General features: G+C 40.5%; 2 protein-coding genes and 1 long non-coding RNA gene across 4 annotated transcripts; 2 read left to right on the top strand and 1 right to left on the bottom strand.

Annotated features, from left to right (window-relative positions):
- The first annotated feature begins 3,201 nt into the window (after positions 1-3,201).
- Positions 3,202-8,178, top strand: loxl5b (lysyl oxidase-like 5b). Its single transcript, XM_028593628.1, has 7 exons — positions 3,202-4,155; positions 4,523-4,631; positions 5,045-5,182; positions 5,369-5,525; positions 6,750-6,845; positions 6,958-7,073; positions 7,276-8,178. Exons 1-7 carry the CDS (start codon positions 3,336-3,338, stop codon positions 7,280-7,282), a joined length of 1,443 nt encoding a protein of 480 aa, XP_028449429.1. The 5' UTR covers positions 3,202-3,335; the 3' UTR covers positions 7,283-8,178.
- A 3,095-nt stretch (positions 8,179-11,273) lies between these two features.
- On the top strand, positions 11,274-12,123 carry LOC114565922 (uncharacterized). The gene is made up of 2 exons (XR_003694002.1): positions 11,274-11,566; positions 11,843-12,123. It is a non-coding gene; the product is annotated as an uncharacterized LOC114565922 (long non-coding RNA).
- A 4,103-nt stretch (positions 12,124-16,226) lies between these two features.
- LOC114566093 (uncharacterized) lies at positions 16,227-22,565 on the bottom strand. Of its 2 annotated transcripts, none has more exons than XM_028594443.1 (3): positions 21,086-22,565; positions 18,623-19,270; positions 16,227-16,655 (listed from the first exon to the last, which is right to left on the bottom strand). In XM_028594443.1, exons 1-2 carry the CDS (start codon positions 22,094-22,096, stop codon positions 18,725-18,727), a joined length of 1,557 nt encoding a protein of 518 aa, XP_028450244.1. In that variant the 5' UTR covers positions 22,097-22,565; the 3' UTR covers positions 16,227-16,655; positions 18,623-18,724. The 2 variants fall into 2 exon arrangements, with proteins under 2 accessions (XP_028450244.1, XP_028450245.1); XM_028594444.1 differs by having other exon boundaries at positions 16,227-16,652.
- Positions 22,566-24,928: the final 2,363 nt, after the last annotated feature.

Raw genomic sequence — 24,928 nt, 5'->3', positions numbered from 1 at the left:
ATGTGTGCTGTCTCTGATAAATAACTCAAATAATAAAGTTTAGTCAAAAAATCCATACTAAAAAAACAAATACACAAATTACTTATGATTTAGATTGGGTCAGGAAATATATGCAACCAATGGCTACATATAGATTTATCTTGTTCCAGCTATATTTTGCTGCTAAATCCTAAAATAAGATTCTTATCCAGTTCCAAGAAAGAAAGAAAAAAAACATAAAATTACTCTTGTTGCCCTGATCCTTTATGTTTTTCTTCCTTTCTGTAACTGTGGAGATCTTTGGTCAAAGAAAAATATATTCAAAAAGTTTTCAAACAGAAGTAGCCAGCAGTCACACCCAGCAAAGCTTAAAGGCCAAGATAACCCCTTAACATCAAAAGGTATTAACATTTAAGTCTGGGTTAAGGGTCAAATGGTTAGACAGTTTTTAATAGCTCACATAATAAGTGCTCTCAGTGTAGATCAACCAAAACGTGAAGATAGATACAGCAGCGCGATGCTCAAAGCTGAAACGTGAGGACAGCTGACCACGCTGGTTTTGGCAAAGGTTAATCAACGACAAGCAACACGTGTTACAAGAAACCTGATGATCTGCACTCCTACAGTCGTCAAATAACATACGATTCATCATTTATTAGACACTTCTATTTTAACTCAGGTTACACTGTAGAATCTATTCAGTTTTATATAATCGCTCCATAGAATTATTGCTTTCAGGAGGAACTAAATGTCCACATAATGGGACAACAGAGTTTAATCATTTAAAAATATTTTCTCACACATTTTGTCGGCATCTCACCTGCATTGTCTCCCCATGATCTGTGGTAAACCCTCTGGATAAATCATTTAGTTGTAAACTCCTCAGACTGGCAGTGTGAGGCCTCAGGGGAAGACAACAGGTGTATTCCTTGTGGGGAAGTTTTCTTGTGGTAAAACCATTTTAAGACCATCATCTTCGTTAAATCTCACAAGAAGCAAAGCTGTGAGCAGCCCTGGATACCTAGATTCATGGGATAAGATATATTCAAAGCGTAAAAGAATTAGTCTTTCACTCGGGGAAAGAGCTGCTGCTGCTGCTGCTGCTGCTGTAGGTGTACCATGAAAACAACCAGAAACTTTATTTTATTTACAAGCACTCCTAGTTTACAGTAAAGATTAGTTTTTGTGGCAACATTTGTTGTGATTTGTTTACTTTCAGGTCAGACATACATGAAAGACTAAATTTAACGTTTATACTTACTGGCTAAATATTGTGGTTTAAATGTCCTGCTCGGGAAGTCTCGTGCCAAACCAGTGCTCAGGATCTGTGGCTCTTATAAATCTGGACAGCAGCAGAGAGAGGGGCGGAGCTGTACTTCGGACTAGGGGGAAGGTTTCTTTGACTAAGAATATCTTTTGACTAGAATAGGCTCACCATCCTGATGCCCTATTTGGCTGAGGAAATGCACACCACGGCACTTCATGTAAGAGGTGAAACATAGGCCTACTGAGCTCTGCCTGACTCATAGTGGGTATCAAACAACCTAAGTCCCCAACCTGAACAGAATACACAGTGATGTTAATATTAATCTTTAGTTATATGTTAAAGCCACATTGGGCAACAAAGTAACATAGGCAACGTCATTCATTTTAGTACTTAATGGCTCCATACATATGCAGCCTCAGTGGGCCCCTTCCCTTTTTTAACACATGAGGTACATGTACTTTACTTGGGTATTTCCATGTCATGCCGCTCTATCCTTCTACTCCACTACGTGTATTTGATAAAATTAGTTACTAGTTACTTATGTGATTTTGTCTGTGCTTATGTGTTTGTTTTCTTATGGATCTGTGTTATGTGCTGTTATGTGTTTATGTATCTATGCTTATGTGTTTTTGCACTCCTGTATGTTGTTATACCATCAATCTGCCAGGGTGAGACTGCAACTTGTATGTATGGCTAAATCTGGCACATTCACATGTTGGACATTCACATGTGTATTGATATGCTTTGCCCCTTCCTCAATAAATAAACAGACACAAACAAACAAACTTTACAGATTCAGATTATTAATTCAAAATATATTTCAACTAAGAAATGATGATATATAATTACAGATTAAGATGCCTTGCAGTAAAGTAATTGAAATAAGTTCCTTTAGCCTACTATCTGAAACATTGAAGTGACGTGATTAATGCATCAGTAATTATAATTTAGTAATATAATGTTTTTTCCTGAAATGAGCCATACTGCATAATGAGTACGTTTACTTTTAGTATGTTAAGTATATTTATATCAATAATATATATATCAATCTAATGCACTTTTATTTAACTAAGATTTTAAATGCATGACTGTTACTTGTAACACATGTGGTATTAAGTAAAGGATCTGAGTACTTCTTGCTCAAAATTTTAAAAATAAATTAATAATAATAATAATAATAATAATAATAATAATAATAATAATAATAAAGGATCTTAAGGATGTAAAATACATTTGTAAGTTTAACTGCTTCTAGAAATAATTGTTTGCATATTTGGTTGAATTATTTTTTTATTATTATTATTATAATAACAACATTGCTTAACCATGGTATTTGCTAATATGAAATGTAGCCAAAGTATTTATTAAGTTGATAATATAGCTTGTCTCAGGCAGATCAGGTTTCTCAGAGCATCAGTGTGTGCAGGATGGTCACCTGGTGACACATGTAGATGCATCCTGCCGCCGTGTGGTGGAGGTTTAGTTCTGCATGAGGCCAGAAGCAAAGTCGTGCAGCTTCTCCAAAGTTGTTGCACAATGTTTGTAGATTTGGTTAAAAACTATTGATAAACTGGTCGTGTTGGCACTTGAATGACATGGAAACTAAATATTCATATTTTTTTTTTGTTTTCTAAAGACATTTTAATACAACAATTCTCTAGCTATATTTTCTTAATATTTTTTTAGGAGTAACTGATGTGTAAGTGAAATCAAAAACAGGCAACTTGTGTTTTAGATGACTTCAGTTAACACCTGTGCGTAAAGTTTACTAAGCAAACGTCCTCGTGTAAGTCTTGTGTAACAGCCACGGCGATGCATGGGTTAAATATTCTTGCTAGAAAGTTTGACTTTGCATAAGAAACTGGGCTGAATTCGATAAATGAGCAGAAAAAAAGGCTCCAGCCCTCCTCTCCTCTCCAATTGTCAGTCCCCCTGAGAACTGATATGTTGTTCTGTGTAAGAGCTGGAACTGAGAGCGCACTCCTGCTTTTCATCCACTTTCCACAAAGCAACATCTGTGAGCGCAATTCATGTCTCTGATTTATCTTTGACTTACAGAAGGGATTTTTTTTTGTCTAGTTTTATTGCCATGGCAAAATGGTCACTCTTCTTTTTATACCTTTTCCATGGACAACTTTCCCTCATCTTTGGGCAGCAGCAGCGCACAGCTGGGCCCTGGCGGCACCGGATTCAGTGGGAGAACAACGGGCAGGTTTATAGTTTAATGAGCACTGGGTCAGAGTACCATGCTCCGGTTCGGTCCAGAAGCCAGTCGAGGGTTTATGTTAGCGGCAGGAGGGATGGCACCAGGAGCCAAATGCCGGGAGCGCACAGAGGAGCCACGCTTGTAAGACCCGGACAGGCTGAGTCCAGACAGTTCAGGACTGATCACCGTGTAGAGCCGGGATCTACTGCGTTAGGACGCGATGTTAGACAGTATGCGCCTTTTAACAGTCGTGCGTCAGGGGCACAACACTTTAACCCTGAACACACCAACACCATCAATGCCGATTTTCCAGGCAGTATAGAACGTGTCAATATGGATGCCACTGCACTGCACAACAGAGGAGGAGAACCAGGGCCCGGTGCGCAATACCAACAGTTACGCGCTGTGCCAGAGGCGATGACTGTTTCCAGGCAACACGCGCAGACAGATCAATCCGTCTCAGCACATCCCAGAGCTCTGGAAAGGGAATCTGAGGCCCGTGCTCCATCCTCTGCACTTAGTGATGATGGTTCAAACGAGGCAAACGGTAATGGAGAAGACATGATTAACGACGACCCTCGAAATCCGTTAAAAAACCACAGGAATTCTGTTTTTTACAACTCGTATCCCACAAGAGGGAGGTCAGTGGCCCGCACGCACCGTCCGCCTGGCACAGGATATGGAACAAGATATTTCCAAAATGGTAAGTTTATGTCCTAAACACATGGAGTGAATATGGCCTTCTTAATTTGCATGGATTTAAATGTATGACGTTTTAAATCAGCTTTTATGAATATTTTAAAGGAAGTGTGCACAGTGTCATGTCTCACTCACTGAGCAGAAAAAAAAACTGAATGACGGGAAGGGAAAACATCTCATTTGGGTTTTGGATCTCAGACTGACTGCTCAGGAATGTAAAACACTTTGAATTTAGCCAAAAAACAGCTGCTCTATTTTCAGCCTGGACACAGCCTATTTCACTGAATTATTCTGAGCACACATAAACTGACAACATTAAGATCTCAGAATATCAAAACAAATTGGATTGTTCCTTTACTCTCCTCTTCCAGGACTGCCAGACCTTGTGCCAGACCCATATGCTATCCAAGCAGGTGCATATGTCCAGCGCATGCAGATGTTTGCGCTTCGCTGTGCAGCTGAGGAGAACTGTCTAGCCAGGTAATCTGTGGTGCCAAAAGTGATTCACTTCCTCAGCACATAGACACTGAAGCAGACACAGACACGCAGACACACATACACACACACACACATGCACACACACACACACACACACACACACACACACTCAACACACAGGTATTTCCTTTGTTCTGACTGCTCATTGAAGGTTAATTTGATTTATTTTGGTTCACACATAACTTTCACTAATGTGTGTATACATTTTCAGTGTGGCAGGAAAACTGTTCTGTTGATAGAGTTACAAAAGCTGTGTGTTGTTCTGGGTTGGTTTTCCCTAAAGCCTTGAGCACAATGGAAAAAACCCTTTGCTCTCTGAAAACCAGCCCACGGGATATCCGCCAGTAGCACTTTGCAATGCAACTTATGCCCGTTTCCCCTGTGATCCATCCAAGGTCAGCTTATGGACCTGCCGTGAGAGACATCGACTTCAGAGTCCTCCTGCGATTCCCCCAAAAAGTGAAGAACCAAGGCACCACTGACTTCCTTCCTGTCAAGCCGAGATACCAGTGGGACTGGCACAGCTGTCACCAGTAAGTTTATTCAGCCTAAAAGTGAAATGACCTTACTCTGATAAAAATCAGATAAAAACATTAAACTCTCAAAATTCACAAAACAAATAATTTTGGGTTTAAAGGCATCCCTGAACCATGTTTTGGCCATGGCACAAGTAAGAAGCTCTTATTCTTTTTCCAATCTATTCTGTTCTACCCCCTCAGACACTACCACAGCATGGATGCCTTCAGTAACTACGACCTGCTGGATGTCGTCAGTGGACGTAAAGTGGCCGAGGGACACAAGGCCAGTTTTTGTCTGGAGGACACGGGCTGTGAACCCGGATTCCGGCGGCGCTACGCCTGTACATCTCATACACAGGTAATATAAACGTATACAGTATTTAAAGTAAATGTTGTTTAACCTTTAATTAATTAGATAGTCTCACTGAGATCAAGAACTGAGGAAACTAGGAGAGAAGAATCAGAAACAATCACAGATACATCTAACTGTACAAAGTTAAAAGTTACATGGTTATATGGTACAATGTCTTGGAAGTCAGTCCTCCCCAGTTTAGTGTTTACCTGTGGGGTATTGTTATAGACTATCTAGCCTTGATCCAGGATCAGTCCTGAATAGAGACATTTCAAGCACTCAGCAGCTCATAAAATACATTACAGAAAATACAGAATATACCAGATAGTAGGAAGCCTATGAGGAGAGAAAAAGAATGAATCACCCAGACTGACTAAAAATAAAGTCAACTTTGATTTGGTTTGTTTTGAATTTATAGGAAGACTTATGTCTTGGTCAAAATAAATCATTGTTGTTACTGTGTGTTACTGTTTTTTACATCTTATAAGTCGCCTTACACAGACATACCAGGTCCCAGGAGATGGCCATCTAGAACTGTGATACCAGGGCAGCAGTCATTAAGTCTTAAGGTCTGGGCTGGTGAACAGTAGCTTTACATTTGAGAAGAGATGTAATATACTGTAGACGTTTATAATGTAGTGTGGACAAATTGTCAATAAAGATTGGGGACTTATGAGGGACTAATTTTTTCTAAAAAGGTCAAAATCAATACTGTATCTTGGCAGCAGAGGCCTGAAACATCCTGATTTTTGGTCTCACTTTGCCTGCCATTCAGTAGATCAGCATCTCCCCTATTTGGTGGGTAGTTCAAAGATGTACAGTCTTTATTTCTCATTATTTAGTCAAACAAAACATAGTGAAGGTAGCAGCAAGGCTCTGAATTGCACAGTGACTTTTGTTTTGGAGTTTTTTGCAAATCCTCCAAATCCACTTCTGAGAAATGTTTTTCTAACTAAAATTCCAGTGTATGCCAATAAAATAAAAAAAACATCCTGAAGACATGGGAATATTTATTATATCTGTTGTCTGGGTTCTGTGATTCTGGCTTTGCACTGCTTAGTGCTGGTTTCCTGTAACAGTTTTGCTTCCAAAGAACTGTTTGTATAACTAAAACTCAAATCTGCTACATTTGCAGCAATTGTAGGAAAAAAGAAGTCAAAGTCGTATGAAGGGCCTGAGCAAAAGCTTTAAACCACACTGAGGGGGGTGTTTGGGTTATTGGGTTTTCAGGGACTGAGTCCAGGATGCCATGACCTGTACGCTGCCAACATCGACTGTCAATGGATTGACATCACTGACGTACCTCCTGGAAATTATATCTTGAAGGTAACACATGTCACATCAACTTTATAACAACTGTTTTATTTTTTTGCAATATGTATTTAAGTAACCTACCTGCAGAGCTGGCCAAACTGTTTTTATTTCTGATGATTTTCAGGTTACTGTCAATCCCAATTTCCACGTCCTGGAGTCAGACTTTACCAACAACATAGTGAGATGTGATATCACATACACAGGAACTTATGTTCAGACACGCAACTGTCGAGTATCAAGGTAATGTTCGAGTGTTTCTGTTGAACATGAGCGCTGCATGTGACATATTCTTTATCTAGTTAAACTAAAGAATGTCTACACAATAGAAAATATATGAGAAAAAGGGCAAAACAGATTACATTTGAGAGATGCTGTATCAAGTCTTGTGTGTTTACAATTTGGATGCCTATATTTTAATGCCTCTTTTTCTTCCCTTTTTCAGAGTTTGAAATCTTCCTTTTCAAGTATTCTGTAGAAGTTTTGCAGCAAACATCTCTCCTTGTACTGTGCATCAACAAAAAGGACTCGATGACTAACAAAAGGTTTTTAACTGTAACTGCTATAGACTTGTGTTGCATTAACTGTAAATAAATGCAGAGGTTTACACATTTTGTACATCAACCTAGTGAGATCCTCTGATTTTCTTGATTTTTGTTATGCCTTAATTCGTAACAAAGATATAGTTTTCTTTTTTTGCCTTAACAAATTCAAGTGCCGTGTTCATAAACATTTATTTCTGGAATGCTGGTTTATTGCTTTGAATGGGTTTTGTTGCCACGTGTTGTCTCTGTCATGTTTTTCTGCTTTGTTTTATTGTTATGTGCAGACGATTTGTTTTTACAGTTTTATTTAAAGGATAAGATATTCTATATTTTTGTTATTGTCAACAAATCTCGTTAATTGTTTTTAAAGACAGTTATTTCCTAAACCAGCTGTAGTTTTTAGCAAAAGTTACTCAAATTGGAGTAAATAGTGCATTTGTTCTGGACTATTTCCAGCTGTGAAAATTAGTATTTATGGCAGCAGGACGGTACAGAATTTGTTCATACTATTTGGTCTTTTCATGGGATGTGTTGAATAATAAGAAAAATACAAATTATCACTTGTTCTTAAACCACTTGGTGGTTACATTAGCAAACTTCAAATATCTCATTTTATGTTAAATAGTAAGGGTAATATGTCAAATTATGTCGTTATGAATGCGTGCTTGTGTATGAGTGAATGAAAAAAGTGGGAAACTGTAATGTAAAACTGTTATAATTGCTAAAACATTGTTGAAAACCTTATTATATTCTGTTGCATGTTGGATTTAATGCAATAAAGATGGTGAAGAGTGAGGACTTTATTATTGTAACAATTCTTTCTTGTTCTAAAATGCCAGAACATCAAATTGTTCCAGTGTATCTATTCATCTCTAAATATTCTTTTCTGTATTGTAGCTGCGTGTCCCTGTTTTTTATTATAAAAATGCCAAGGACCAGTTAAGATCAGGTTGTTCAGTTTTAAATCCAGAATCCAAAGTGGATAAAAGCAGCAATTGTTCATGTTCAAATATATCAGCGCTGTGTAGGACTGAATCTGTCCTTGTCCTGTTGAATGGAGGAGCTTTACTTTGAGTGATGCGTGCAGATTGTGGCCTCAGAGACAAACAGGCCTGCAGCCAGACGCTGGCGGCATGTTTGCTGACAGGCCTCTGTGAAGACACAAGCCGCAGGATCTTATACAGCTATGCCATATCTACTACAACACAGCCAGAGCACCATGAATGGAAGCCTTTTCTCAATCTCTCCTCCTCTGTGCATGTAAAAAGAAGTGTCTCTCCCAGCTGCTGCTAGTGTAAAACACTTCTTCTTGGCCCAGAATTCATCACATCATGATTCACGTCCATTGGGGATTGTCTAAGACGGCAGCCATTTTAATAGCACTGGGATATTTTGTCTGAGTGGGAGGACTGACACAACCCACCAGAGAATATCTCCAGCAAGTCATTCAAATGATGTTTTTGCCAAGGAAAAATGTGTTTTTGCAGCAATCACTACACTGTTTCAAACAGCAAAAGAATGACAAGAGAAACACCAAACCTCCATAGATTATATTCACTCTAGAGTGGGCAGCGCTTCACCTGATTCAAAGATATTTTTACCTCCAACAAATCTTTCTCTTTATATATCATAAGCAGTTTTGAGAGATGGACTGGAAAACATGCAGGCTCCAGACAATGTTTGCACTGTTAAATGCACAGATGTTGGGTATTTACAACGACACAGAGCTCAGTCTCAGCTTAGAAAGCAGTGAACCGGGACGATCAAGCGCAATTGAAATGGTTTACGTTGGAAGTCACCAAGGTGCTTCCCTGCCAGAGTAGATTGTCTGTGTTATTGAAAGTGTCTGGAAAATACCCCCGTCTCCCATTGAGTCGACTCCATTCTTGTCTGTCTGGGAATTTTCAGGACAATATTTACAGACAGTGACTATTTCTAAGGATCGCTGTAGCGGAGGGTTAAATCTGAAAGTCTGATCTGAACAAAGGTAACAAGAGTCTACAGCCAAGCAAGCAGCTCTGTGAGGACGATGTTAACGCTGATGTTAAGCACGTATACTTTTTACCATGTTCACATTTTAGTTTAGCATGTTAGCATGCTAACATTCGCTAATTAGCACTAAACACAAAGTATAGCTGAGACTGATGGGAATATTATTTGTTTTGCAGGTATTTGGTCATCAACCAAAATATTGCACAAATTAAAACTTTGACCTGATAATAGCTCTAGATGAAAAGTATATAATCACCATTAATATTTGTACCACATTTCTTGGCCATCCATCCAATAGTTGTCAAGACATTTTACCAAAAACCACAAAATGTCAACCTCATGGTGACACTAGAAGAAAAATCAGTCAATCACCAAAGTGATTTGTTATCCTCTGGGGACCATGAATGTCTGTACAAAATGTAATGGCAATCCATCAAACACTTGAGATATTTCCATCTGGACCAAAGTGGTGGACCGAATGACTGACAGACAGACAGACAGTGCCATCCCTGGTCTGCCACTTGATTTACACCGAATAAGATCTCTTCCATTAAACTCAATAAAAACAGTATAAAATCACAGATTCTGGAGGATTTCTTTGTTTGTTTCGCAATTTGGCGTTAGTCTTATGATTTCTACTTACTTTTCAGTCTCTTAAAATTGTTTTTTCTTACTCACTCATGAGTCAGATCAACATTGTCAGCCACAGAGCCAATAAAAATTCTAGGGATGTTGAACTTTAAGCTGTTCTAACAAGCCGATCAGGTGATGAGAGATTGGCTGACTGTGTTCCTTTAGTACTCAGCTGGTCTCCTCCTTTTTGGACCAGCATGTCATTTTAAACATGTCATGCTGTAGAGAAGACAGTGCCTGTTTGCTCAGCTGTGGAGCTTCACACCAACATCTGGACAGAGTCTCTTGTTAGCCTTACACAAGCACAGAACAGCATAGGCAAAGGCCAAAAAAAGGCAGGCTGGCACTCTCTCATTTGGCCCGACAAACACATCTGTCTGCAGCCTACACTGAACATACTGTGGAAAGGAGAGACATTTTCCGGATGCATCTGCACGTAGGTGGGCAGTGTTTGGAGAAGTTACTAAGGCCAGGGTTTGGTATTTGCAGGTCATATTTCAGCAAAGCAGGGCCACGTGAGAGCCGACGGGGACGTAACCGAGGAACATGCTCAGCCTAAAAAGAGCGTCTTGACAGGTTGGTTTAGGCACAGAACAGAGAAATTCCTTAGCAGTTCTGTCATCCCGTTAAGATTAAGAACAGTGCTGAGGTCAGCCGTAGACCAGCGAGGACGTGTAGGGCAGATATACTGGGCTACTTCCTCACTCGGGGGTCACTTACACAACCAGTAGACACAGTGTTGTAAATTGAGAGAGTGAAAACTACATTTTGCGCCGAAACAAAACACAGAGGAGTCATCTAAGTGGGACTGATGATAAATTATGTTTCTCTTTCAAGCTGGGTGGTATTATGGCTTGGGTGGTATTGGAGGGATGACTCAGAGGATTTGTTATTCTTTTTTGATTGTGGATCCACTGTACTGTCTGTCGGGTGTCATCTCTCATCTCTCACTTCAAACACTTATGAAATGTTTAATTTTCTTTGAACAAAACTGTTTTGCTTTAAATGCCTGAAGGAAGCCTTCGGACATAATTGGAAATATTTCTTATTTTCTGGCATCAAAAATTTTTATCGAATCAAATTGTTTGAGTTTTGAAAATGTAATGTTATGTTGACTACAGAAATAAAACCCCAGCCACCTGCTAGTATTTATCCTGTTGTCTGCTCTGTTGTCCCTGCTCCCTCCTGTCCTGCAAAAGCCCTTCTCCATCACCTGACCTTCCCCTACCCACATACTCACCTGCTTCCCATTTCCCTAATCAGTCTTGCAGTATACCGGCCCTTCTCAACTCATTCCCTGCCAGATTGTCAGTGTTGCTTATGCCTTTGCTTCCAGCCATCTGTACCTGAACCCTAGCCTATACTTGGGGCCTTTCCCATTTACTAAATTTGTACCTCCTAAACTCCTCGAGCGATACTCCGGCTTGAATCTTTTACCTCTTCCTGGATTTTGACCTGTTTCCTGTTCCTGAGCTGCTCACCAGCCATGCCTATTCTGGATTTGTTTGACTGTTCGGACTACCTTCCTGTTGCCAACCTGTAAGCCTGTTCCTGACCTTTGCTTAGGTAAATTTCCCTTCACTCTGGCTGTGACACATGTTCTACATCCAAACAAAAAATAAAACAGGATTTTTGAGGCCAATGTTATTAAAATATATGTATATATATATATATATGTATATATATATATATATATATATATATATATATATAAATTTTGAATTTGAATTTTGAATTTGAATTTTTAATGATTGTTACCAACGTATGCACTGAGCTGAACATTTCACAATTAAAGAGTAATTTAACATCCCCTGAAAATCTTCTTTTGCTGATCTCTTGTAGTTTAACTTCTCATCTTGCTGCAGTAATGGATCGTGACATCACTGTTGGGTGTGATGCAACAGATCGCACTTCTGACCGAAACATGAGTGAAACTTTAAGCCAAAGAGGGCAGCGAACATTGCTTTTCAGTCTGGTGTTAAGTTGCTCTTTATTACATTTGTTAATGCTTTCTGCTCGACAAACGTAATTTAGACACTATTTCTAAACTATCTCAAACATATTAAAACAGGCATGTTTTAATTATTTGGCCATGAAGATATTAAAGGCTTTATAAACTTTGACCTCTGAGTGCCTCAGTTTCCTTCAACCTTTATACACTAGGAGCCCCAAACTGAAGAGCACTGGAGGGACTCTCTACACACCCGAGCAGCCCTCCATGCAGAATGCATTGTACCTCAAACATATCTTTGGCATTTTAGTACTGTTTTTCCTTTTTACTTCAGTCGACATGTACACATACATCAACATCTACGCCGACATTTACACCAATACTGATATATTTACTGTACAATAAGCTAATATCAACCGATATACTGGCATGGCCATGTTATTAGTATGTACCTATTTATGTAATCTAAATATAATTTCTGTGTTTTTCCAGTCACTAAATTACACTGCAATCAATTAAAGTTGTTTCTGTCTCTTCCTGCCTGGCTCAGTTCTTCAGGAGGCTGGTTGAATCTATTAGCTGTTCAGGATCAGGCTGTAGCCTCTAAGGCGGCAGTTGTTCAGCCTGCTGTTGTTTTCCATCCATAATCTAAACCGACCAGAAATCAATACTCCACTGGACAGACATCGAACACTTGTGGTATTAAGAGCATCCTTCTCATGTATTGTTTTTGGGTGGATGAGACAAACAGGAGGTGGCAGAACCAAGAGTTGGTGTTGCTCTTGGTCTGAATCTCTGTCTGAAATTCCAGAGTCACTCCAGTATTTACAAAGCTGTCACGGCCAACGGCTCAGCCGGTTTGCCTTCTGTCTGACAAGATTCATAGACGGGGTATGCAGAAAGGCTCAGACTTGGACAGCAGGCCAAGACATGGCCTTTCTCAAAGTCTGTTAGGCTTTAGGTGCAGCAGACATTATCTGAGATCCAGGCCTGCAGACCTTAAAGTAATCACTCTGAGGATTGATGGTTGTTTTGCGATTTTAACTTGGTATTTATACAGCATTCTGAACAAGATATTTATTTTTAAAGTAAGTTAAATAGAAGAGTTGAAATGAAAGGTCTTTTAAAGAGCATACTTTTATCCCGGTGCTAAAACAAACTTCATCTGGAATATGGAAATTATAGTACATGATTAAGCTATGAAAATAGTTTGTTTTTGTTCTTGTAAGAAAAAACAGTATTCATTAGTCCACTTGGCATTTATTAAGCTTAGATGACACCCATCTGGTTCCAGTTTCTCAAATGTGAGGATGTAGGCTTCCTGCTTGTGGTGTGAATAGTGAATAGTTTTGGGCAGGTCTGTAGCCATATATTAGAAATACCGAGGTCTAAGAGTCCATATTGTCCCACAGTTCATTAACCTCTCAAAATTTGGAGACAAAGATGGGGAGACATTAGGTAGCATGGAGATTGTTGCACATTGGTGACATCTCGTTTATGTAGGCTACTTTTATTAAAATTCTGGTGGTCTTTTTCCTGACCACTCTCTATTAACGTGGGAGCACAATCACCTATGAGTCCATAAGTGTTTTCCGTCTCTCTTTCTCCTAAATGCTACAGTAGAGCCAACTACATGAACCTTCCGCTGTAACGGTCGCGCCACCATACAACAGTCAACAGTCTTCTCCGTACTCTGTCCAACATCCTGGAATGTTATGTGACTAGTACATACATTCTTCTACGTACATACTTCTGTAATGCCGATGAAGCTTGGTGCTGTCTGGGTGAGCCCGGCAGGTAGAAGGCTATGTCAAACCTTTCTCCACCTGTTGCAGAGGTGTGCATGGGGCTCTAGAGCCACAGCTTTTGTAGGCCATATAAAGAGTTTGGAGAGTTAACAAAATTAAGGAATAGATTAAACTGTGTATGTACCCTAACGTAAGCTGCAGTACGTACACCGGAGTTTACAATCAACAGTGTCAAGATAACATTGTCAGGGGCCTTCTCCTTATTTCGAGGTTGTTTGGAAGGTTACACTCCATGCAACTCCAGCCAACCTCATTACTGTCTCAGTCATCTTTTAGAGTGGGTTTATTATAGTAAACACAACAATAAATCAATGATTGCGTGATGGTGCAAAACTTTAATTTTCCGTGGAATGCACAGAACATGAATATTCGTGTCTGATTTGGTGTGAAAGGTTTAAACGTGTAAAAACAACATCCGTATATTCTTTTTCCCATTTCATCCTTGGTGTGAAAAGGCCTTTTGTATTACCTTTCGCAGACACATTATAAATCCAATATCCAATAATATAAATATACTCTTTTTTAGCTCCAGTTTTTGGTCTCCACTAACTCCTAAAATATCTGTCTCTTTAGGTGCTAAATACTCCACTTTGTTCACCAGCTGTCACTGAGAGTAGTGAGAGTGAACCCCGATAGTAAATTTACAGCTTTAATTGTTTAGCTAACCAATTGCTGAAACTGACTATAAAGCTCCATAAAGCCAAAGGGAGCTCCAGATTCATGTAATAATTCTCAGTGGGTTCATAATTATGAGCGTCCCACTTTTTATAAAAATATTGATTATAGCTACTTTAAGATTTGTTTACATGGTTCATGTTTTATAACGAATTAGCTAAAAACATTTAAAAGCTGGAGACAGCATTTTCATTCAACTCATGAGGCATAAAAGAACATTAGCTTAATTGGAATATTATTGCTTATTTAGCAATCTTGATACATTTTGCCTGTAACAGTAGTCATTTGTCAGACATACATTTTTACGGTTGCTGGTTAGTAATGACGAGACTGCTTATGTCTACCTCTGTCTGAAATAAATGACCAATTGTATCAAAGATTAGCCTACTATGAATTCCAAGAGGAAAATTTGTCACTGTTATCAAACTGCATACTTACAGTTACCAGTTTGCATGTGTAATCCTCCATCTGTCACCATAGCTCTCCATCAGTGATACACACCGAAAAAGAGACAGAAAGTGAGGGATGTCTTGTAGTAGGATGGGGAAGCGGTGTGCTCTGATAGCAGCAGAAGCTTGTAAGAGCAGAGTGGTGAAAATCTCAGACAAGATTCAAACAAACAGAGACACAGACCCTGGCTGGCCTGGCTGGCATGAGACACCCTGACAGAATAAGGCCATGAGAGATTACACACTGCCATCTCCAGATCAGCCCCAGAAGTATTTCCACAACATCCACCATTTGGGATACTTATAACAGACTCCGTGAATGCATAAATTAGTTCCCAGATTAAGGGGCAATGACATGCTGGCATCAATTCATTTATTTAATATTTAAAGTGATGGTTCGGAGTAATTTCACCCTAGGGTCCTTTGCACCATGACCTCGAACCAAACACCACCCCAGAAGCTTTTTTCACCTGGGTCGAACATTCAACGAGTTAGCATTATCCGCTGAATAGTTTAGCGCAGGGGCTAATGGATCCAGGCTTGTATTTCGTAAATCACCCCACTAATAAGGCCCGAAATGATACCAAACTTCTACACTAGTACAAATAAGTTATGCACTCATAAAACGATGGATTGGAAAGTTTGTAACACCAGAAGTTTATGTAAATAACACTTGCCTGCTGGCTTCTGCTCTCTGGTGTTGTTGCTGCTGCTGCTGCTGGCAGTAAGAAGAATGCTTAGGGACGTCTACAAATTACAACACCGAAAAGAGATACAAGAAAAATATTTATTAATTTAATTTTTTTTTTTAAGTAAGTGTAAGTATAACTAGCAGGAGACAAGTTATAATTGAGGTAAGTTTGGAGACATTACCTTATTTAATCATTAAATTAATAAATATTTTTGTTGTATCTCTTTTCGGTGTTGTAATTTGTAGACTGCCCTAAGCACAGCAGCAGAGACAAGAAGCCAACAGGCAAGTGTTATTTACATAAACTTCTGGTGTACTTACAAACTTTTCAATCCATTGTTTTATGAGTGCATAACCTATTTGTACTAGTGTAGAAGTTTGGTATCATTTCGGGCATTATTAGTGGGGTCATTTACGAGATACAAGCCTGGATCCATTAGCCCCTGCGCTAAGCTATTCAGCTGATAACACTAACTCGTCCCAGGTGAAAAAAGCTTCTGGGGGGGTGTTTGGCTCAAGGTCATGGTGCAAAGGACCCTAGGGTGAAATTACTCTGAACCATCACTTTAAATGTGGGACATTCAGCGGTCAATGTAACACCTCTTAGGCTGTGTTCACAACAGACGCCAAGCAAACTTTCAGCACAGGATCATATTGGGATCATTTGTTTATTTGCCAAAATAACTACATCATGATGCAAATTTGTAAAAGTCTGAAATCATGCTTTGTCAGGTTAGGTAGTATTCAGACTGGTTTAAGCTGCCTGAAAATTGATTTATTTGCAATATAAAATAGTATAAAATAAATTAACACTGTCATTAAAAGATACCTTTCTATTAATGGTTTTGAGCAGCAGTTTACAGTTTATCCTTATCATTATTTGCCACTACCTCACCAGAAACAGTAAAAGAATAAATTCTCAGAGAGGTTTGACTGCCACTCCGCCATGCTTCTGTGCTCGCGTGACATACAGTTGTAGGTTGACTCTTGGGGGATAGTTTTCCCTTTGGAAATATCCCCACCTTCAGGCCATACTCTGTTTCCACCGGCTGACAGCTTGTCTCTGTGGCATCAGCTCCTGCTGGAAACATAACAAAAGAAAGGGGAAAAAAAATTAAATTCTGAACTCAGTGAGCTCAGACTCAGACATACAAACTCTGCTTCTTAAGGCTTTTCTTGTAGCGTCATTCATTGATGGAGAGCCACAAAAACAGTGTTCATCTGTAATGAAAGTGAAGCACTGTGTGTCTCCTTGTCGTGTGTGTGTGTGTGTGTGTGTGTGTGTGTGTGTGTGTGTGTGTGTGTGTGTGTGTGTGTGTGTGTGAGAGAGAGAGAGTGTGAAGAAGACTAATGTTAGTTTTAGACCTTGAGAATGGGGACATTATAGAAAGTGAGGATATTTATTCCAGTTCTCGTCCATGCAAGTGAAATACTTGTGAAACTTCTAATCACCAATTAATCCAAAAGACTGCCCTGGGGCAAAATGAGCTGTCCTTCTTTGTTCAAAAGGCAATAGATTGACAGAAACACAAAGCATATTAACACATAATGAAATACAAAGTACAAATTAGTAATAAAAAAAGACTAGACAACAACTAGACAACGGTTAAAAAATGGCTAGAATGAAAGCTGTGTGTGTGTGTGTGTGGGGGAGGTCGTGGTCAGGGGCACAAAATCGGTTGTGCTAGCCATTTTAACATCAAACCTGCTCTGGGTGACTAATTCAGATGAATCAGGCCTTTTATAATGTCACCTGCATCAGTGCGTTGAAAGACTTTGAAAGTGAAAATAAAGGGCAGTGTTGAACAGAAAAGCTACATTACACTTAAAACTAATTAAACTCTTGTCTAACTATATAAACGAAAGCTCAAGCACATGCACTTTTTTGACCTGTTTCTCTGGCTGCCAGTCCTGAAGCTTGAAGCGCGTCTCTCCCTGCAGAATAATGTGAGGAGCTGCTTTACTGTGCAGCGGTGCCTATGTTTATATGGACGTCACAAATATACCAAGAGTTTGCCTCACTCCGTTCTGGCATGTGGCCAGGGGGTTTTATGATTAAAACCAGATTGTGCTTGCCCAATTCAGAGGCCAGAAAAATAGATTGCAGTTACACATACTCTGCACAAGAGGGAAGTACAGAAATGTGTACATCAGTCTCTGCAGCATCTGTAAAGGTGGACTTTTTGAAGGAACTGTATGCATCTGCTGTTTAATTTTCCCCATCTGCTGGTGGGACTTTTTCACAGATGGTATCTTGTTGTTAAATCTGTTCCTAGTTCACAGTCAGTAATAATACATCTGACTGTGGTACAAGAAGAAAGCTTTAGATCCTCCTCATCAACCCCTAACAGTAAATCAAGCCAATTCTGAGTCAGAGCTATGATCATCCTGTATATATGACGCCTCTTTTGTGTCACATGATTGGAGTCAAGCGGCTGTGGGGTCTTCTGCCAACTCTCAGATGACTAAGATACACTGCAAAAAAGTCAAGTTTTAAAATGTTATCCTTGTTTTTGCTCTCAGATTTAAGTGATTTTAAGTGAGGAAAAATTGTAATCCAAAGAACTTTAAAGCTGCTTAAATAAAGCTCACCTTATTTTGAGAGTTATTTTAAAATGTGTAAAAAACAGTGGTTTATCTTGTTTTACAAGATCAGATATTCCTCACATCTACTCAAAGAAGTTTCATTTGACTTCAGCTAGGGACATTTTTACCCTGATGGCTGATTTGGATCACACAAGCGTCACGCAAATACAAATTTCTCATTTCACTTGCCAAGACAGACACATTTTGCAGTGTAGTTAAGGCTGGGAAATCATGTGACATCAACAAAAGCAGACACATTACGCCCCCTCCGCCGCCCACACACAGACATCAGACACACACGTAAACCCTTTTTTGTAACAGGGAGGAACACTGCAATTCATTTACTGACTTTGAAAACTACGCTGCCAGTAAACACGGCAAACGTCATCAGCTGAGAGCGCTGATGGAAACATCAACACTGTAAAATAAGAGGGAAAAATGTTCTCTTGTATCTGAACTTACCATGAGTTGTTCCCCTGCCTGGTTCCACTCTGACCTCCACTCACTGCAGCAGGGTCTCATGTTTCAGGCCCCCATGGCACTGGGGCAGACCACCCCCCTCTTTCACACCATACTGGTGCTCTGGCAGCCTCTCCCCGGGTAGGCAGGAGTCCTCACAGGCTTGGGAGGCGGGTATGGGCCCTTGCCACAGCGTCCGTTTTGAGGGTACAGAGGAGGCTTCTGAGTCTTTGAATTGGAGGTGCTGTTACCAATAATGACCTTAGGGTCTAGGCTCTGTGGGTGGGGCTCGGGATGAGTTTGGCCAACGTGGTTGGTGTCTCTGGGGGGATAGAGGTGAGGCGGGTGGCCATTTACACCTGGCCTTTCGTGGTTGATATCCTTACTGTGGCTGGGTGGGGTGAAGCGGCTGGTTTTGACAACCGATGCCATGTGAACAGGGGAGGGAGAGTTAGTTCTTAAGATGATGCGTTCTTTGTCAATGTGTTGCAACGCCAGGACTGGAGCAGGCTTGTGATTGGGCAGCGGTGCCAGCCTGAGGTCACCTGGATGAGTTGAACCATGAAAGTTACTGGACGGACCCTGAGTGATGCAGGGCACCTCCTCGCTGAGGTCGATTGTGGCTGTGAGACAATCAATCTGCTGGACCACCTAAATGACAATGAAGAGAGTCTGTATTTGTCCAAAATGCAATGGTGGAAAGAAACTAAGTTAATTTACTCTTACAGTACTTGAACTTTACTTGCGTATTTCCATTTAATTCCACTTAATACTACTCCACTGCAATTCAGAGGGAAATACTTTATATTCCACTACTATGTCTTTGACAGCTATAGTCATTAAGTTTTTACATAAAACATTTGATAATCTTTTAAAATTCAATGCATTCTTAAAAAATGAAACTAGTTGTTTCAAACTTCTTTGGGCTTATGACCCTATACCAAATAAAGTGTCTTGTTTAGTTAAGGCCCCATGTTACATTTCAGATGTCTGAGTTGTTTGCAGTTCCATCAAGGAGACGTTTCCCCTCTGAAATTCTAAGATGGTTTCATTTGATTGAAGAGGTGAAACTTTTCAATATGGCACAAAAAGCTCTTTTCTCTCCCATTATTGATCTCACAATCCCTTAAGATTTATCTTGTGACCCTTTGGAGGGGCCCTGACCCCCTTGGTTGGAAATCACTGTACTAAACCATCTAGCTGCATATATAAGTAAACACATTGACCAGCCTCAACATAAACAAATCTGTTCATGCATTGATAAATCATTATTAACAATCGAATGATGATTATCTGTAACGGTCGGTGCCATTTTTCATGAATTACTTTCATTTTGGACACTTTTACAGATTACATTTAGCTGATAATACATATGCACTTTTACATAACTAGCAGTAATGGAGCTTTTTTTACATTGTGTTATTGGTACTTAAGTAAAGGATCTATGCACTTCTTCCACCACTGCCAAAGTGTATTTATAACCACAAGTTTGTCTCTGACTGTGCTGAAACTGAAGCAATAATCAACAACTCAGGCAAGTCACTCAAATCAAATCTGGTTTATTTTGATGTCCTTTTTGTTGCCAACTGTCTTAATTCACAATCATGGAGGTTTTTATTTGTAATGTTGCTTAAGGACAATGTCAGGCCTTGCACAGATGCATTCAGCTGTGAATCAATGCTATTTTACAGCTGCATGCAAAATGGATACTGTAAGAGCAAGATATAATTTAGTAACAGTCTCAAGCCAGGCTTTTTAATGTGCTGGCCGGAACGCTGCCAATTTCTGCAGCATTCTGCAAAAGGTCAGTGCAAATCATTCTCAATCACCACTTCGGTAAGAGACGATGGGTGAGTCACAAACAATGCAGTCAGCATGCACACACACACACACACACACACATACTGATATGCTCTAACGAACATGGTCACACAGATGCACGTGTGTCAAACTGATCGTAAAAACTCAGAAAAACTCATTTATCATTTTTCTTTTTTTTTTGCAAGACACTACAGGTGAATATGGTAAAACATTTTAACTAACCGGTATTACCATGAAATATCCCCAGTTGATTACTTACATTAAGTCAATAATTTTTTTGTATTAAGTTTTCTAACATTTTTGTTTAAATATGCAAATGAGGCATTGTCTAATGAACTTTTAATGAATTTAAGAGAAATCTACCAACACAAAAATCCAAAATTAAGTAAAACAAACACCTAAATCTGTATTTTGGATGTTTTTTCCACTAGTCTGAAAGAAGACATGTTATGGAAGCAAAATAGGCCCAAACCTCATAATTAAAAAAGTATGTTTTTGCCTGTAGTGTCTCCCCTTAATCATTTTAAATGTCACAATATCCAGGGGAGCATCGATAAAAGGCTGGGACTTATGCATCTGACACAGACCTTCATCTGTAGACACCTGATGTAAAGAATAAACATCTATAATAATAGACCCTCCTACCTCTTTCATCTCCACGTGAACTTGCTTCAAACCCCCCAACACATCCTCCAGATCTGTCACTACTTGTCTGATTTGATCCCTCACCGAATCCTGCCTCCTCTTCTGCTTCACCACCTCTGAACCCTGGTGCTGGTGGTCGCTGTTGGTTGTCGATTTTGAGGGCTCTGGACTGGTGATGCCAGATGGAGGGACACAGACACCCTTCTGTCGGCTTTGGTTCAAGTGTTTTTGTGGGACTTCAGTAGAGAAGAAACCTTTGTGAGAGCCACTGCGTCCATTACAGCCCTCCTCTGACCCAGCCTTCAGTCTTCCCCGGTCCTGATTGCTATCTCTTTCCTCCCCTCCCTGAAAGAACACAGGCCTCGGTCCACAGTGGCCATTTGGCATGTGTAAATGACCCAGATGGGGATTGTGTGGCTCCGCATGATAGTTCTCAGAGGTGCATCTACAACTTTCCTCCTCCTCATCCACGGAGACATACCTGACCGTCCTCCTGTGCCTGTACCCTTGACCTTTGACCTGAAGATGGGGGAGAGGATGTGGTATCCCGGCGCTAAAGGGGTGTGCCCTGGTGTCGCTGCGCACCACACAGCCACACTGTTCTCTGACAGACGGGTAGTGTCTCACCCCAGGCTCCGGCGGGTAGCTCCACTGGGCAGGGTTCAACTCCCAAGGGTAAACTTGGCTCAAGTCATCTGACTGGCTGTAAAGGCCCGGCCCTGCTAACACAGGCCTCCTCTGTGGGCTGCGATGACCGCTTCTCTCAGCTTTGTCCACTATGAAAGCTCTCCCTCCTACGTCTTTAACCCGAGGAGCCTGGGTGTCTTTCCTGCAGTCCAGGGATGGGTGGTCTGTCTGTTTGGATGATGCTGGTTGGTGTCCCGGCCCACCGTGATGGCCGTACGCTGGCTGCTCATAGTGGACACAGTGCTGGCAGGAGCAGGGGTTGGTGGTGTTGATGTGCTGAATAAATCGGTGGTGTCCCGTTGTTTGTGCGCCTTCTGTGTACATGTCCAAAGAAGTCAAGAGGCTTGTGTGGAAAACGCCTTAGAAAACAATTGGTTTCCTCCCCTCTCTGCTCCCTCTAGCCCAGTCATTCACTCGCTCTGTTTTCCTCATCTGCGTCTTCCCACAAGAAAACTTTTCTTCAGCTCTTTTTTTTCCCCCTCTCTACCCAGGACTTCTCCCTCCCCTTCCTTCCTGTCTGTTGTTTCCCTTCTTCTCTCCTGTAGTTGTTAATCTCTGCACCCGTTCTTTTCTCTCCCTGGACCTTTTTTCTCCTACTTCTCCTAACTTTTTCTCTACTCCTTCTTCCTCACCCTGTAGCCCTCCGTCCTACACAGGGCCCCTCTCCACCTCCCTCCCTCTCTCTCTCTTTCTACCTCTCCCGCCTCGTTGTTCTGTCTCATTTGCTGCTGCTGCAGGCTTTCAGTCTCTCTCTCTCTCTCTCTCTCTCTCTCTCTCTCTCTCTCTCTCTCTCTCTCTCTGTGACTGTGTATTTCCCGTTTCCTCCCCTCCCCTCTCCCGCTCTCCTCTCTTTTTCCACCTCTTACTCCGTCTCCTGCCTCTAGTATATTCTCTCACATAGTCGGCTGTACCTGAATTTATGAATTCCTTCTTCCCCCTCCACCTAAAATCCAGCCGCCTGGTGGGGCTCCTACGGAAATGGACACCGTATGGGTTTCTGTCTCTCAAAGAGTGCGTGAAAGAGTCCCAGCTCCGGTGCTGAGCTCATTAGCCCAACTAAAGCCTTTGCACTCTGCAATTAAACGCTGCCTGGGATTCCTCGGTCGGAGACTGAAGGAGGAGGTAAGGGGAGGGGAGGAGAGAAGCACTTGGGAGGTGGGGTTTCTAAAATACACAGACGAGCGAGTAGACAGCACTCTGAGTCAAGGAGACAGAGCCATGGCCATTGTACAATGAATATTTTTTTTCACTAATCTGTATCTCCTTTTTTCTACCTCTCTCCCCACCAATTCCTTCTCCTCTTTGTCTTTTGCCACTCCTGTCATTCCCACTCTATCATTGTCTTGGTTTCAGTGGTTTCACCTTAACAGTTGAGCAAAACTTCCCTCTGCTGAGCACAGACTTTACACCCTTCTTCCTCTCAAATCCATACAATAGAAAAAAAAAAATAAACGTGTTCAAGCATTGAATGCATCATCCTTTTTTATTATAAATCAATCTCTGCTCACTATAGATAACCATAATCTCAGATAAATGAATCAAAAATCTCCTTCATACAAAATTAGAAAACCAGGATGAGCAATCAAGATCTCTCGCTCTCCAAAATAGCATAATGCGCCTGTGCTGTGGCTCTTAATCCACAGTGACTGAAGACAGCTAGGTGTTTATTTTCAAAGAAAATAACTGGAGCTTTGAAAACAATGGGTTGTAAAAAGAAAAAGAAAAAAACTACTGAGAATAACAACCAAGGAGGATGAGCAGTCCGGTCCCAGCTGCTGGGAAAGATTGCTGTTGTAGACGAAACACCGCTGGAGTGACTTTACTTTAACATACTGTATTAGTATCACTACTAGCGACCCCTTTCATATACAAGTATGGATGTGATTCCTTATTAATAGACTTAATAGTCTTTTTATATATATATATATATATATATATATATATATATATATATAATCAACTTGATATTGATCATAGCCACATTAAATTTCCAAACAGGAATGTCTTTTTTTGCTTTACCAGTGAAGTAAATACCTGATAAATCAAAGTACGCCATCACATTGATGCAAACTACACACTAAGAGAAATGAAGGCACAAATGCACGGTACAGGTATAACCCTTACCCTAACAAAATTGACGTTGGTTGACAAAATTATATCAGTATTGTCATATCAGCAACCTCTAATGCACAATGATATAAGCACAGTGTCATTACAGTTTGTAGTCTCAACAAGCACAGAATCTGAAAGTTGAGCCACCTCTAGCGAACAGTCAGCCGAGAAAGAAGAGCAATCTGGCTCTACTTTTATTTTTAGTCAACTGTGTCCTTTCAACCTTTTTGGAGTTGCATCACCGTTCACTTTTGAAAACAAACTCTTGTCTACTTTTTTATTTGACTTTCCTTGACTTAAGCAAAGTATTAGCAAAGTCACAATATTTTCATCTGAGCAGGACATTTTGCTATATTTTCCACCCCCAAATATAAGCACTTCACTCTGACTCTATCTCATACATATGCACATATACAATCCATACAGAAAAGTCGATAAGAGGAGACCTCAAAACCTCAAAACCTCAACCTGTCATCTTAATCTCAGTATTTTTCAGTATGGTTTCCTCATGCAGATCTTGCCTGTCTACAAGCTACGTACAAAAGGAATATCAAAAGTTGTAGTTGTCATACTATCTGCACCCTTTACCTATAGGTGGGTGTAGTGTTTGTGTGCATGTGTGTTGCCTCAGAAAGTTCCCAGCTTGTGCAGCTCTTACATCACACTCTTTTGTGTTGGCCTGCCCACCTCCCGCTTGGCTGCACAACTGGAGGGCAACCGCGAAGTAGAGAATGGGAGCCACACTTCACCACTCTGCCACTCTGGACCCTCCTGTCCTCACCAGGGTCAAGATGACCTAATTAGGACATATGCATACGAGTCTATAACAAGAGCTCAATATGGTGTTGGCGATGTGTCAGATGGCGTGTGGCCTATTTACCCTCCTGCAGATGCATGCAGCCCAGATATTTACTGATGCAGACCCAAGTGTCCCACATTGTGCAAATTGTTTGTAATGCATTAGTTAGCAAGTGATTCTGTATGTGATATGATTAATGTTTTGTCTGTGATATCACCATACTGCATTGGCTAGTTTTGGCGTGT

This window comes from Perca flavescens, chromosome 12 (assembly GCF_004354835.1).
Source record: "Perca flavescens isolate YP-PL-M2 chromosome 12, PFLA_1.0, whole genome shotgun sequence".
Taxonomy (NCBI): domain Eukaryota; kingdom Metazoa; phylum Chordata; class Actinopteri; order Perciformes; family Percidae; genus Perca; species Perca flavescens.
Note: the sequence above shows the minus strand (reverse complement) of the source record. Positions and strands in the feature narration are given on the sequence as shown.

Bases quoted from the DNA above. Each gene is read 5' to 3' on its own strand.
- loxl5b (XM_028593628.1), top strand. From the start codon at position 3,336: ATGGCAAAATGGTCACTCTTCTTTTTATACCTTTTCCATGGACAACTT. The intron at 4,632-5,044 runs GTAATCTGTGGT...GATCCATCCAAG, and splicing joins GAGGAGAACTGTCTAGCCAG to GTCAGCTTATGGACCTGCCG. The intron at 5,526-6,749 runs GTAATATAAACG...TTGGGTTTTCAG, and splicing joins CCTGTACATCTCATACACAG to GGACTGAGTCCAGGATGCCA.
- LOC114566093 (XM_028594443.1), bottom strand. From the start codon at position 22,096: ATGTACACAGAAGGCGCACAAACAACGGGACACCACCGATTTATTCAG. The intron at 19,271-21,085 runs GTAGGAGGGTCT...ATTGTCATTTAG, and splicing joins TTCACGTGGAGATGAAAGAG to GTGGTCCAGCAGATTGATTG.